Below are 15,778 nucleotides of genomic sequence, written 5' to 3'. Positions count from 1 at the left end.
GCCCCGCATCGGGCTCCCTGCTCAGCGGGAAGCCTGCTTCTCCCTCTCCCACTCCCCCTGCTGGTGTTCCCTCTCTCGCTGTGTCTCTCTCTGTCAAATAAATAAATAAATTCTTTAAAAAAATAAATAAATAATTCTTCATAATGGGGGTGCCTGGGTGGCTTAGTTAGTTAAGCATCTGACTCTTGATTTCGGCTCAGGTCATGATCTCGGGGTTCTGGGACTGAGCCCTGCATCCGGCTCTGTGCTCAGCGTGGAGTCAGCTTGAGATGCTCTCCCTCTGCCCCATCCCCCACTCATGTCCTCAATAAATAAATAAATAAAATCTTTAAAAATAAAATAAAGTAATAAATAAATAAAATTCTTCATAATGAATATGTATTGTTTTTATAGAAACAGTAGGGTCATTTTTCTTTATAACCACGACACCAAAGAAGAACATCTGACGTTACAGAAAAGTAGTCACAGTGGTTTAGGGGAAAGAGTAAGTTCCTAACCAGAAGGTACGGTGTGATCTGATTTTATTATAGGATAATAATAATATGTAACAAGAGTAACATACTGCAGAGGCACAGCTTAAACACTCTGAATGGATTACCCCATTTAGTATGAAGGAGGTATAAACACCATGCCAATCTTAGGGATACAATGGAGAGGTAAAGTCACTGGCCCAAAGACACACAAGATTAACACACAGCAGACATGGACTTCACAGAGCCAATAGCCTCTACTACAGGAGCCCCTTGAACAACATGGACCTGAACTGCACAGGGCCCCTTATATGCAGATTTTTTTCCCATAAAGTACAGTACTGTAAATGTATTTTCTCTTCCTTATGATTTTCTTTTTCTTTTTTTTTTTTTTAAAGATTTTATTTATTTATTTGAGACAGAATGAGAGACAGAGAGCATGAGAGGGAGGAGGGTCAGAGGGAGAAGCAGACTCCCTGCCGAGCAGGGAGCCCGATGCGGGACCCGATCCCGGGACTCCGGGATCATGACCCGAGCCGAAGGCAGTCGCTTAACCGACTGAGCCACCCAGGCGCCCTCCTTATGATTTTCTTAATAACCTGTTCTTTCCTCTAGCTTACCTGCTTGTAAGAATACAGTATATAATACGTACAACATACAAAATATATGTTAACCAACTGTCTTATGTTATCAGTAGGCTTCCTTCCTGTCAACAGTAGGCTATGAGTAGTTAAGTTCTGAGGGAGTCAAGAGTTATACACAGGTTTTTGATAGTGGGGGAGGTAGGTGCATGTTGATGCCCCTTTAACCCCACGTTGTTTAAGGGTCACTTGTACTCTGTCCTCAAAGTCACAAAAAAGCGTGGGCTGACCCAGAGACATTGAAAGCGTGGGTTCCAAAATGTTGAGAGTATATCTCCAAGTCCTGGCATTATACATGATGATGCTTCTTTTTTAAAATTGTATCTGTGTTTATATTTTCCAAATTTTCAACACATGTAGTCCTTGTGTAATAAGTAAAACAGTAAGGCCTCTATTAAGACAAAAGCCACAAGCATGAACTTGAAGTTCAAGTTAACGGTAGAGCCAAGTGCTGAGGCCACACGGGGTTCCTGAGCTGTCTCAGCCCGTGTTTGGATCGGCCATCTGTGGGCAACAGGTGTGGGCCAACGGGCCAGAGGCGTTCTGGCCAGGCTCCACATGCCCTCTATACAGGATGTGACGTCAAAGGGCACACAGCTCAGTAAACGCCCCACCAGCCTCCCGGTCCCCGCATCCCAGTAGCTGGTTAGCTCTGCTCAGAAGATGGTTTCCCTCTGGACCCTCATGATTATTCCAAGGAGGAATGCCCCCTCTCAGCATTTTGCCAAGTCCTTCTCAAGGAGAACAGGAGGGGAATTTTGAATGGCCTCCATCCAATTTTCAAACTGTAAACTGCACGCCCACTTTCTGTTTGGAGACATTTCCTGTGTGTGAACACAGTTTGTCCTGATACCAGCTTTAAAGTTATCCAGAACTGATACATCTGAGGCCAAGCTAAAGGGTTTAAAAAAAAAAAAAGTCAAACACGATAGGACCTTTCCTAATTTTAGCTCATCTTGCAGAAATCTCATTTGAAGAGAACTCAAAAAAGAGGTTGAACACAGAGGTGCCATTGTGTATGGATGCTACAGCCCCCCTCCACCTCCACTGCCCCCATCCCGGTGAGCACAGCATTCTGGGAAAACCAGCGTCCTTCAGCCCCTTGTCTATGTCATGCAATGCAGCCATACTCACTTATAGCTAAGTCTGAGGATGCCCTAATGCTGCTTCCTTCCACATGCTGGCAGAGTGGTCTCTAGCAGGATTTTAGGGGACCGCTTCAAAGCTGGGGGGGAGGGATGTAAGCCTTGCCAGGAGAGGTGCCGTCAGCCCCCGCACTGCTGGCTAGAGCGCACCTTCCAGTGCTGGCCCTGACATGCCCCTGTATGTGGCTGTGGCCCTGTGTTCCCAGCCTGCCCCTTATCCGTCGTAGGCTTCCCATTCCCATCCCACCTACGAAGGCTCTCCCAGCCAGACACTTGCCCCGTTAGCCTGACATCTCATTCCCCTTGGGTCTATTCTGTCCAAGGTTGGGAAAATTATTTTACATCTGCAACCCTAAACATTCTCCTCTTCTCCCCAGGCCCATCTCCAACACCGCCTCCCACCTTGACCCAACACTTGGCTTCTACGGTGGAGACCTCATGGTCCCGTGGACAGTGGATACGGCTGGACCAGCTGCAGGGTTCCCCGAGGACAGAGCTGCTGCCTGGCCCAGCACCTGAGACAGTCTAATGAATGAGTCATTAGTGAAAAATATAAACATGCCATCCCTCCCGCTAGGATATATAAACTCCGTGAGGGCCAAGAACACGCCTTACCGAAGTCGATGTTGCTCACGGCACTTAAAGAAGTTGTCCAAGTTAATTAGTTTGGCAGAGACCAAGCTGAAGTCTTTTAAAAGGAGCCAATGCTGAGCAACTCCCCATCAAAAAGAACATGGAGATGAAATGAATCAGATTAGAATGCAGGTGTCTGGTCCTAAAGTAATACGTACCTGGCCAAATCTGGGGCTGGCTGGCACAGTGATAACATTCTCTTCCAGTCTCACCGAATCGGACAGGACTTCAGGGAGGGGACAGGGCCAGCTGGACATTTTACTGGGCCTGGTTCCTATTAAGGAGTCCCGGGTAGAAGGAGCGGGAGAGATATACTACACACACTCTAAATATATACACACATAATGCTCACCCACGTGTATTTCTAGGGTTTTTGTTTTTGTTTTTGTTTTTTTTACATGGATTTCCCTTAATCAGATCCCGTACTCATCCAGGCCAATCCCTGCACTCAGCTATGCCCAGAACTGGGAAAGGGTTTGTTCAAAGCTATTCATTAATGCAATCAGGCTCACTCCCACAGCCTAACCACCACGTCTCAGATGGAAACATAGTTATCACCTTACTTGTTGAGAAAGGAAGCAAGGATTGTCACAGGGCAGAATTTCTGCAAAGAATGACAAGCCGACCAACAACATCCCATAATCTTCCTACCCAACCCCAAACCCTAACGAGGGCAAAGAATCTGTCTTTTCCTTTTTTTTTTCCCTCTTTGTACCATCAGACCGTTTTAGGGGCCTTTGCTCTTTTTCTCCCCTGGTATTATGGGTTGAATTGTGTCCCCCCAAAAGGATGGTGTTGAAGTCCTAATTCCTGGTATCTGTGAACGTGACCCTATTTGCAACAAGGTCTTAGCAGATATAGTTAAGGTAAGATAAGGTCATTAGGGTAGGCCCTAACCCAATATGAATGATGTCCTTCTAACAGGAGGAGAGAGACACAGAAGGAAAATGCCCTGTGATCTCAGAGTCACATATGGGAGCGGTGCAAAGTCTACCTAAGAACATCAAAGATGAAAGGCCACCATCAGAAGCTACAAAAAAGCAAGAAAGGATTCTACCCAGAGTCTCAGAAGAAGCATAGCTCTGCTAACACCCTGATTTCAGACTCCTGGCCAGCAGGACTGCCAGAAGATAAATCTATTGTTCTAAGCCACCCAGTCTGTGGTCATCCATCTCATCAGAGCCCCAGGAAACCAACACATCCCATTTCTTCCTTTGGAAACACATTCCTATCATCCACCTTCCCACCCCTGGGTCCAAGTCCACCTCCAACCAAAGGATAAACAGTCCAAGTCACTGTCTCTGAACCTCACGTCACACCTTTCTATATCTAAGGGAGAAAAAATAACCCAATTTTGGTCTCACATCTGAGATACAGAAAATGTTTGACAATGCCCCTACAGCCCTCTGAATTCCAAAGAAGGAAAATGTTTAAATAGGATGTGAAGACCCCACTCCCAAATAAAATACAACAGGGTCCAGGAGGGCAGGAATTAACATACAGCCCATGGTCACAGGTGGGACTGGATCTCTCTAGCCTGTAGGGGGCGGAGAGCTCAGCTGCATCACCCCCTGAATGAGGATGGAGGGAAGCCAACAAAGGAAGGCACTCATAGAAGGGTATAGACAGTGTCCATGGCATAAACTCGGCACAAGAGTCCTACTTGGGAATGACCCGGGTTTTGACTTCGGGGAGCACACCCTGACAGAGGTCTCGCAGCTCTGACCATGATACCCTGCCAGGGTTGGCGAAGCATGGCCCCGGTGGAGTCAGGGGCCAGCCTAGGGAGGCAAGAAGAAAATCAATGACCAACCAGGAGGCGAAAGAGCTGAGCTGACCACCGTGACCACCAGAGAGCTCAGCTCCGTTGGCCCAAAGAGAAAAGCAGTCACAGAGGCGACAGACCTGAACACAAGAACACTCGGCTTCCTTTTGGAGGATCTAAAATGTGTCCCTTGTCACACCGAATGGTCTCCCTGACAGCCTTGGCTACCAGGAGCCCTCGCCGTGTTTTTAATGGCTGCTTTGGTACTTAAGTGACAAAAGCGTTTCCCAGTGAAACTGGAAGTATCAGAAGACAGAGAAATACAGACGTATGTATTTTTATCTGTTCACCCGATTAAGAATAGGTATGATGCCTTTTAGGAAACAGAGTCTGTTTAAAAAAGAAAAAAAAAAGAGGAGGAATATTTTAAAAGACAGAAATAAATGATTTTTCCCCTGCAGTCACCAAAACATTATTTTTATTTATATGTGTTTATAATCATTATCTCCAAAAATAAAACTCTTCTGGACTGCTCACCTGCTCACCCCTGCTGGCTACTGTGGGCTAACTCTGGAGAGTGGGACTGCACATTTGGGGAAATTACTTACTCCTGTGCCCTGATTTTGCCTAAGATGAAAGCAACAGGGGCAGAGTTTGGGCGATGTTATTTTTAAAGACACCTAAGAATACAAGCCATGCCAACGTTGGGACAGAGGGACGGTATGTTGATTGGACAATCCGTTCCACCTATGCATCTCAGAAGGCTCACGGGGCTGCTGGATCCCCACACCACTCTGAGCTGCATGCAGCAAGGAGGACCTCCCCACCGGCTCCCCTTCACCGCCAACGGCAAAGCTGCAAAACTGCTTGCAGACTTTTCGATTTATATGCACCTCCACGGGTTGGCCAAGGTAAAGCGAAGGTGCTAATTTATGGTTTTTGTCTCCAAAAGATATCCTCCCTTCGGCTGACGGGAAAACTGCTGTTGGCACGTTAAGCCTCCCAGCCGACACAGTATTTACCACACTGGGGAGGAGGCAGCACCCAGTGCCCGGCAATAAATCATACAATAAATTGTGCGTCTGGCCCTCAATGTTTTGCATAATGACAGTGGAGGCCTATCTGCCACTCTCCTAGATCTGTTTCAACTGGTCTAGTTTACTTTCAGTCTTTTCTCCCAGCGCCCCACCCCAGCCACAAAACAAGCTGCTGTCTACAGTTCAGGAGGCTGGAAATCTGGAATGGACCACGTAGCGTGCCACTTTGTGCACCTCACGGAAGTTATGGCGTTGAGGAGAAGATAGTGCGATGAGCCACAAGGAGACACCAGCACGTTACACAAAACAAGACAGAGTCCATCCCAAAGGCCATCCCAGCAGCACTTTCGGAAACAAAAAGGCCAAACCGCGAAGCCCATCGCAACCGACTGTGGCTGTATTCCACGGACATGCCGCTGAATCGCATGAGCACTCTCAAGCCTTCACGGACACCTGCCCTCTGCGACCTTGAGAGTGGCGGGGACCACAGACCCAGGGTGTACCTGTACATCCCCGGGGAGAAGGTGCTGGTGCTGAAGCATCAGGTGGTCCAAAGTTCCGGGGAGGGGGGAGTCTCTAGGGGGCTCTGTGGGTCTACTTCCAATCATTCTCTGACCCAAAAAGCCAACGGAGAGTTGAGCTCATCAACGCCATTCTTTTTTTCCCACAGGTTGCATCACAATAATTGAAGCTTACATAATAAAAACATATGCGTCCGTGCTGCTTAGAAATGTGTATCTTCATTAAGAGAATTCTCAGCAAGGTAAACATGAGATTTCAGGTACAGTAGTTGAAAGCTTATGTAATCAGTCAGAGGGCAGCTTTCCAATTTCAACTTGCTTATATTCAAGGTGGTAATTTCTCATTCTAATCAGCCCAAGATGGGAAAGCAGCAGTGTCAGGATGGGGGAGCAAATCCAACAATTAGAGGAGCGTGCCTGTTTTACATAAGCCTTTTCCAAAGGGGGGAGAAGGGGAAGACAATAGCCATTCCCAAGAACATTGTACAATAGTCTTTAATTGAAAAGCACCATTGTGACACTGTTCTCCCTACATCGACCTTGCCAGTGGAGAAATGGAGGTAAAAATAATCATTTCTCTCTTGCTTAAGTTCCTGTAGTTGTGTGGGCAGGGATTGAGGGAGGAGTTTGCCTAATAGTCTATTATATTCCCCAGGACTATTTGTTGAAAGCCTGCTCTCGGCTCCTTCCTATTTCTGCTAACTCTGCACAATCAGGAGCTCAGGTAGCTATGAACTGAGAGCCACAAAGGGCTTTAGACCTACCAACAAAAAGTGCCCGGGGTCACCTGGACAGCCAGGTTCGTTATCCGGAGACCCGTCCCAAAGGGCAACCTGCCAGACAAATTAGAATCTGCCAGCACGTTGTACAGAACTCACGTAGGGAGTGTGGACGGATGGACAGATAGATGCACGAAGAATGGACTCGTTCTCCTGCACAGTAACTCACACCTGCTGCCACATCCTGGGGACACCTGCTTGTTTCCAGGATTCACAGTGTGCCCATGGCAAGGATTTCAACAAAACCCAACGCTAAGGAAAGAAGACATCCCTGTTACACTCAATACTCTTCCATTCTGTTACCAGGTATCTTGAAATGCCACTGGGGATATGACCTCCCAGGAGAACAGAGCACTGGAGAGGTACTGGCAGGTTATTTATGAAGATAGTGGGCCCCACACTATCTGCCCCACCCCCACCAGCCCCATTCAAAAATTAGGGCTTGTAGCAACCTGTGCTGCCTTTGGCTTTTAAATATTTTCAGTAAGTGTTAAGTGGAAGTCATAAATGGGACTTTTGTACTAAGTACCCCCCCCCATTTTAATGATCAACTATTATGTCTTAGTGAAGTAACCATATCCTATTCAAAGGGGAATGTCTGGTTATTTCAGGAAAAGAGCCGGCTTGGTGACCATCATTCCCATTAAAAAACTGAGCTACTAAACCCTCTGTTAGGAAGGGCTTCTCTTTTCAGAAAGCCGCAACTCAAAGCCACACAGAAGAACAGAAACAAAGAAGCTGGAAGTAGCCAACTGCAGAGACTCTGCCTGCACCCCGTGGAAGGTTTCCGCTCTGTATACGGTCCCTGGATTGCCCACGATGAAGGCCCCCCCAAGCTTGCTTACTCCCCAGCCGTGGCTGCAGAAGGTCCAGGGCCTTCGGAAGCAGAGAGGGCTTCTTCCTCGGTGAAGTCGACACCGAGCCACCGGGGTTTGGGGATGCAGTGGTCCTCAAGAGAGTGTGTGCTCTCTTGTGAAGCCTGTGGCACTTGGAACGTGAGTCTATGAACTCACCTAAAATAGCCACTGCCAACTTGATTCACTGAGAAGAGCGTGGTTCATTCCTTATCCTTCCCAAGGACAGAGGTGACCAGACCTGGGGAGGAAAGGTGAGCGGCATCGTGCAAAGGTGTCCCCCCTAAACGATCATCATGAGCTAAGGGGAATGAATCCAGGGGATGAGAAACGACACTCTTATCAAGAGCTCATTCACTCGGCTTCTGAAAAACAAAAAAGGATCAAGAGGAGGAAAATGCCCACAATTGTGCCTGCTGAGGAGGAGGTGGGTGTGGCATGAGCCCTGAGCCCCCCAGGCAACCAGGACTGAGCCCCAAGGTTGCTCATCTTAAACAAGGCTGCCCAGAGGGCAGCAAATGTGCATTAACAGATGTCCCCTGATACCCCCTCCTGACACCCCAGGCTGCCTTGAAGTGGCCACCCTTCACCCAGAGTCGCAGAGAAAGCTACAAGGGCCCAGATCTCCAATTTAGGAAGCAAATCCTCAGGCCCCTGGAAGGACTTCTGTTGTGCCAAGGTCAACAAGTAGGGTTATGTCGTTAGTGTTAAAGCAAGTACCGAATCCTATACCCTATGAGAAACACTGTATCACGCGTCCATTTATTTAAATCTCCCAACCATTGGTAAGACAGGCCCCGTTTTTCAGATGAGGATACTGGGGTTCAGGTTAAGTCAAGTCACCAGGAGCTGGGAAGTAGAAGGTCCAGGTTCAAATGCAGGTCTTCTGACTCCAAATCCAAAACTCTTTTCACTGCTCCTCGGCTGCGTACAATGTAGAAGACTGTCAAGTATTCCCCATCCTGTGGCCACAGACCAGAGCGACAGATAATAGGGCCTCCCAAAGCGAGGCATCAGGGCACCTGTCCCTCCCAGCCGCGCGAGCACCATCCCTGCTCCACCCACCTCAAAGTACCCACTGACTATAAATGCTCAGCATAAGCATTACTAGAGTAGGCTCCTCCCCCACATGACTGGTAACTTTTATAGTGTCTTTAAGATAAAACGGATTGCTATATTTATAATAAGGGAATAAACAGAATTAGCAACTGGTACCGGTATTTACTACCAAAAACCTTTTACCTCCCAGACAAAACGTTCATGCAGAATAGGGAACTACTTGATGTACAATTCACTACACCCAAATCAACACTTGATTGAAATAATTTTATTTCTCATTTGTTGGGGCTACAAACTGAGTGTCTGCAGTCAATATATATAACCATGTCATTATTAATAGCTTGTCTATGTCGAGCCCTATGTGCCAGCTAGCATTCAAAGTGCTTTATAAGTACCAACTCCGTGAGTCCTCACAGAATCATTATGAGGCTAGGTACTATTATGATCCCAGTTTTAAAATGAAAAACCAATGCACAGAGAGGTTGAGTAATCAGCCTGAGAACACAGAGCTGAGAAGGGGAGAACGTGGGAGTGAACCCCAGGTCTTCTAAAGCTCACCCCATTGAGTCACAACTGTCACAGGTGCTGTCGGTCTCCGTCTGGGAGTTTTCACCATGTCATCTGGAGTTTTAACCAGTCAGCAATACTGCCTGTTACACAAACACACGAACGCTTAGGTTACATAGAATACAAGTTTCTCAAACCATATACCAATTCACTTCTCCTGTGAACCAAAGTCAGTGATGCCATTCTTTTTTTCCTGTTTATTACCTATTTTGTAGATGCACATATAGAAACAGAAAGCAAAACTAAGTTACAAGGACTAGGATGCTATCTTTCTGGCCTAGGGATTGCCAAAAACTTTTCTGAGGGGGAACAGAACATAGGTAACTTGTCTTTGGGGGCGTTCTAAATCTGTGTTTAAGCCACACAATCAGAATTACCACTGAAATGTCCCTTAACATCTTCCCAAAAGGAAAGCATACAGTATTTGGCGTATGTAACCCTGTCCAAGAACACATATATATGTAAACATATAACGCACACATTAATACACATAGTGTGATAAAGTACGCGTACAAAATATGAGTGAGTAGAAGTGGTAAGTACTTCAACTCTACTTCAGAGGAATGTGGTTATTTATTAAATAATGTGTTGCAGTTAAATCTGTGCAAGTTAAAATGTATTCCGCAAGTTGGAAGTAGAAATACTGCTGGTAGAATTTTATTCTCCAAGCCAGCAAGGGGGGAGCATCTTCTGCACACCTGCTTGCCCAGTTACCTGGCAGGCCCCACCCCCCCTTGCCTGGCACCTCAAGGAGCCCTTTAATCCAAGGAACGGTGGGTGGGTCAGTTTAGCAGGAGTCCTTGCTATTCCCCAGCTTCTACAGGAGGCCTGGCCCCGACCTTGAAAGGAACACCAGTGTCGGCAATTAACCAATAACATTCACAGATTTTTTTTTTCTTTATTCAAGGCCTTCATCTTCATCCAATGTGGCTGTATCCTAATTGCTTCTGCTCTACCTTATACTTACTCTTACTCTGCTAAGTGAGCCCCTCCCCTAAACAAGGCAGTACTTCGAAGCTTGCTTTAGGATGAGCAAGAGAAATTCTGAGACCTTCTTGCTCGAACTGCCTTTGCACCAGTGGAAATTTATCCAGTTTAACACAGAGCTATACCATTCCAGCAGCAGGCAAGGAGATGAGTTTAAATGCTGGGCATCTGATTAGCAAGGCAGTGCCTCTGCGGAGAGGCCTCTGGGTCATCCTCTTTGTAAGGAATCTAAAATGGAAATGTGGGAGAGTTACAAAATTCAGGAAAAGAGATGGAGCTCACTTCACAACTGATTCACTTTCTTGGACTGTTAAACACACAAGAGAAAACCCCTACAGAAACTAAGCTGTGTACACAAAGCTGGTTGAAAGGAATTTTCAGAGATCATTTTTTCCCCTAAATAATTATTAGCTAAACATTTGCAACCAAACAGCAAGGAAAAAAAAATCAGGGTAATTTTATTTCTTACTACCTGGGGCTATCCAGTAATTATGCAAATGGCAGGGAATTTGTCACTTTGAGCAACCGTAAGTGTGTAAAATAATTTGATTAAGTAAAACACAGTTGCCTTAGTCATCATACTAATTTGACAAGGACTTTAAAAATGTCTCTCAGCTGTCTGCTTCTGGGGAAAAGAGGCAAATACCCATCTTCAAAATGATGCTTCTTTTGGGATTTTAAAAAAAAAAAAAAAAAAGGAGGAGGAGAAGGAGGGGGAGGGGGAGGAGGAGAAGGAGAAGAAGAAGAAAGACTAACAAATCCTGCAGTTTCACCTTACCAGTAACTCAAGCCATGCAATGCTCTCGGGGCCCAAAATTTTTAAAAAGGGACCATCAATCAGCTTTGTGACATGCACTCATTCATCCAGCTCATTATGTCATCAGCACAACCTCAGACTCAGTGTATGCAAAACTCTCAACAGGCAAATGCCCACCCCTGGGTCAGAGGCCCCGCCTGAGCACCCCACCCTGGCTGGAGACTCCTCCAGCCACCGCCTTAAGTTTTCATCCTGAAGAAATTCAAATGCCTTTGTAAGGGAGCCTCGATCACAACTGCCCAGGGGTGTCAGGGGCTTTCATTTCCTTCACGCAGCCTTATCTATTCCAGTCCCCAGAAATTTGAGAATGTATGCGAACCTCTATACGCAGGGCTACCCTCCACGAATGGCTGGAAACACCTGAGTGGGTCTCCATGCATCACCAGGACGCGCACACACACTGACTTTCTCTCCGAGCAGTTCCCACATGCCTACGCCTTCTCCAAAGGGCCTGAGATGTTAGCAGATGTCACATCCTTGCAAGTAGGTCAGTTCAGACTGGAACGACCAGAAGCAAAGACCCAAGTCAAGGAAAATTGCACTCTTGACCCAACTGGATGGGTCTCTCTTCTTCTGCTCCAAAAAATATCCTGTGGCCAGTCAGGCCGTTTCAGTGACTAGGAGAGAACATTCCTGGGACTGTTGGCTGATCTGGAGCATGATTTCCAGTTCAAGCACTTGCAAGTGTAACAGATTTCAGAATCCACAGCGGGCCTGGGGTGGCACATTACCTTATCTCTAGGATCACAGAGCCTGGGTATCGGGGTTCAAAAGCCTTCTGCATTCCCCTGGGAGACCCCCCACACCCAGGCAAAAAGCTGCTGGTCCCCTGCCTAGCTTAACAATTAGTGTTTGTCTCATATACAAGTCTCCCTTGAGTTTCCTCCCTAGGCAGGTTCTTGAGGGAAGGCGCGCACGCGCGCACACACACACACACACACAGTCCTGCCTGCTTTTCAAAGTTGCTTCTCAAATCACAGGCAACTTCCTCCTTCAGCTCCGCCGTTGAGAAGCCCACACCGGTGTCACTGAAGACACTGGGCAATCTCAGAAAGTAAACGGAGAAATGAAATGAAGCCTCCGAATGTCAAAAAAAAAAAAAAAAAAGGCATCTGGGAAGACAAAATAAGAAGGTGGACTACTGGGGGATCAAATAGGAAATAACGTCACTGGGCACAGAACTTTCGATCACCACCCGCCCCCGACCAAAGCAAGCATTGTTGGCAGCGTCCCAAGGTGTGCCCTTCCTCAGGTATCTGAAAATGCTTCATCAGAGGGACAGGCTGATTGCCAACGCAAAGATCATATATAACACACACCTTGCACACCAACCCTGTGTGTGTGATCACCTACAAAAGCAAGCTCTCGGGTTCCTTAAGAAAGCCATGATGAATTAACAGGGAGAAATCTGCTTCTCCTGCAAACATCCTACAATGCTTGGTTCCCAAGTTAACCATAAAGCAGTCTCACACAGCTGAAGGAATAACAGACTTTTCATTCCACCTCCAAAATAACAGAGGAACAGAAAACCCCCCAGGGGCCCAGAAGAGCAAAACCCACAGCAAGAGGATCCGGTCAAGCCTGGCAAGCCAACTATTTATTTTCACGAGGTTCGGATGGCAATGGAGTCCACAGCGGCCGGGCAAGGCCGAGCCCTGAGAACCTTGTGCCTCCACTCCTAGTGATCAAAATGAATTCCACTTCCTAGGCCTGTCCTCTCCTGGGCCTCCATCTCCTTTCTGCTGGTCACCTGTTGACTCCTATTACCCTACCCCTCTGAACTAGCCTTTCTATTGGCCCAGGCTGAAATTGCCAGCCCTCCCTCGCCCCCAAATGTGGACTGACTTCCTCCTCTGCCTGCCACTCGCCTATTCTGGGATCCAAGTCAATGTTCTATCTCCTGGTGCCAGCCCTGCCTCTATATATCCACCTGGCCATCAGCCTCTGCTTCTTAACTTTCTAAAGGAGCTTAGGCTACTCATCTGGTTGAAGCCCAGCCTCATTCCTTTCTAAGAGCCTTAGATCGTTGCAAGCTAAAACTAAGCCTGTGCCTTTATAATTCATGGTGTGAAAAGTTCTGGGCTGTTCGCCACACGTGACTGATGCACTCTACTGAACAAAACGGGTCTCAGACTAACAAACTGTTAAACTGAAGGCAGCGTTGATATACTACCTCCCTCCTGAAACACAGACCCGCTTAGGTAGTACATACTTTGCATATGCTCCCAGTACAGGCCCCCAAATATTTTGTTAATATACATTTGCACCTTGGTAATACATGTACCTATTTTAAGATCTTAACAGTCAAATACCCTCCATAAAAGGTGTGATAAACGGACCCCCCCCCCCCCCACTAAGAAACAGTGATTCCTACCTCAAAACTCCACGGGCCACAGGTACTGTCTGTACTGTAACTACAGAGAAAAGTGCATTTTATAGAACAGAAATCCACACAGAAAAGAAAATGTGCTTTTGGCTACAGGGTTCACCTGCAGCATAAAAGTCAGGGATACACAGAGACAGGGATTTAAAACACTTTCATCTCACAAGGAGCAAAGGAAATGCATTTGATTTTCAGAAGCCCAGTAAGTCTGTCACCCCAGGAAGAGAGAGATGAGCTTGAACAACCCTCTGTCATAACCCCAAAATTGACTTTACCCCCCACTGGAGACCAAACCTGCCCGTAGTTCCCTCTGGCAGCAAGCCCCCGAGTCTTTGGAGACCATTTATGAATGGTGCCCTGTCCCAGCAGTCTGGCCCTCATTAACTGTACCCCAAGGCCAGGAAGGAGGGATTTACTGGTACATCAAGTAGAGCACAATTCTATCTGTGGATGCGGTTATCCAACAGCCAAAATCTTGTCCAATTCTATCTCCGTCAAACTTGTTCACTAACGCTCAAAGTCTTTGACATTTGATTCCAGTTGCAGGTCAATCACCAAGTAATGATTTAACACTATACACTCTGAAAAAAAAAAAAAAAACTTCTCCTGCGTAGGCAGGGCTGTACTTGGGTCTAGAAGTGCACCTCTCTAACTCAAGCTGGGACCACCTGCGCGGGGCAGGACCAAGCGACAAAGTAGGTATTTGACAGTGCTGAGTCATTACAAGCTGTTTCCTCTGATACGTTATGCACCCCTGGGCCGTTTGAGCACTAATACCCCCTTCGGAAGTCAAATGAAAGAGATGTACATAGTGCAAAATGCTGCAACCCCCTTGTGGGCGAGAGACCACGGTGGGGAATCGAGGTCTAAGCATGGGTAGCAGAACTATACAAACTCGCAGCTGCTCTCCAGGTACCGAGTAACTTTATCCCAGAAGCCGAAAGATGGCTACTGGGATAGGGAGAGGGAATATTCCCCCTGCAGCCGTGGCGCGGATCAGGGCCACACTCGGGCGCATTTTACTCTAAGCTGTTAAATCCCCCCGTAATTGGCGCATGGAGAAAGCGCCCGGAGAAAATGATGCATAATGGATTTGTTCTCCAGGCGGCTGGAATGGAGAGTAGAGGACGCAGGATGCTAACCGGCTTTTCTTCCCATGTGCAGGTCACCTGAAAACCGCGCTGCCTGCCTCCCCGAGGGGGCTCCTGAAGTCACCCTCCGGCTGCGCTTTCCCGGCGGAGAGGGGAACGGCTTCACGCCCACCCGCCCGCCGCCTCTCCTCCCCGGGCACCCCCGGCCCCCGCCGGGCGCGCGAGCAGCTGCCGGCATCCGCCGTCCCGCCCGCTCCCCGCTCGCTCGGCGGCCCGGGCCGGCAGCTCCCCCGGCGGCCGCCTCTGCACCACTCGCCAACCTCCGCGCCCGGCCGAGGTCATGCCCGCCTGCCCCCGGGCCCGGGCGGCCCCCTCCTCGAGCCTGCCGGTCGCCGGAGCGCCGGTCTGGGGAGGGGGCCCCCGCGGCGGAGTTGGCACGGGGACTCACCAGGTAGGCGCCCACCGTGCCCTGCGCCAGCATCAGGGCGCACTCGGACACCAGGAAGATCTTGATGTTAGAGAAGCAGGACACCTTCTTTTTCTTCTTCTTGTTCCTCTGCCCCTCGTCCCCCGGCAGCTCGCCGCTCCGGCCGCCGCCCGACGAGCCGCCCGGCTTCTTCCCCTGCATCCTTCCCCCGCCGCCGCCGCCGCCGCCGCCGCTTTCCCGCTCGCCCCGGGTGTCGGGGCCGCTGCCGGGCGGGGGTGTGCGCTGCGAGGCTGCGTGCTGTCCCCGCCCCGGGCCCGCGGCGGCCGCCCCCGTCCTGCCGGGGCTGGAGAGGTGGAGGCACAGCTCCTCGCCGCCGCCGCCGCCGCCGCCGCCGCCGCCGCCGCCGCCGCCGCCGCGCGCGCTCGCCCCCTTCCTCCGCCTCCTCCTCCGCCGCCCTCCCCGCGCCTCCTCCTCCGGCTCGGGCTGTGCCAATCACAGGGGCTCCTCGCGCCGCCCGCCGCCGCCTCGCCGCCCGCGGACGCCCGCCGCTGCCATCGCCAGCTTCCCCTCGCCGGGCCGGGCCGGCGCTCGCCTCCCCCGCG

At 49.0% G+C, this 15,778-nt stretch overlaps 1 protein-coding gene and 1 long non-coding RNA gene across 9 annotated transcripts in view; both read right to left on the bottom strand.

The window, feature by feature from the left end:
* The window catches only part of SLCO3A1 (solute carrier organic anion transporter family member 3A1), a 304,890-nt gene extending 289,320 nt beyond the window's left edge, over nt 1-15,570 (bottom strand). For 2 of the 8 annotated variants that reach the window (XM_064569934.1, XM_064569935.1), the window contains exon 1: nt 15,198-15,569. In XM_064569934.1, coding sequence (XP_064426004.1) covers nt 15,198-15,377 — 180 coding nt within the window. In that variant the 5' untranslated portion in view covers nt 15,378-15,569. Of the gene's footprint in view, nt 1-15,197 lie in introns of all 8 variants that reach the window. The other 6 variants (XM_064569933.1, XM_045899463.3, XM_045899466.3 and 3 more) reach the window with 4 other exon arrangements.
* On the bottom strand, nt 132-14,940 carry LOC135361530 (uncharacterized). The gene is made up of 3 exons (XR_010404842.1): nt 10,584-14,940; nt 8,005-9,554; nt 132-7,243 (listed from the first exon to the last, which is right to left on the bottom strand). It is a non-coding gene; the product is annotated as an uncharacterized LOC135361530 (long non-coding RNA).
* Nucleotides 15,571-15,778: the final 208 nt, after the last annotated feature.

Source organism: Mirounga angustirostris, unplaced genomic scaffold (genome assembly GCF_029215605.1).
Source record: "Mirounga angustirostris isolate CCGP_5_RB_7025 unplaced genomic scaffold, mMirAng1.0.hap1 SCAF_9, whole genome shotgun sequence".
NCBI classification, from domain to species: Eukaryota; Metazoa; Chordata; class Mammalia; order Carnivora; family Phocidae; genus Mirounga; species Mirounga angustirostris.
The sequence above is the reverse complement of the archived record's forward strand: the minus strand, read 5'-3'. Positions and strand labels throughout refer to the sequence as shown.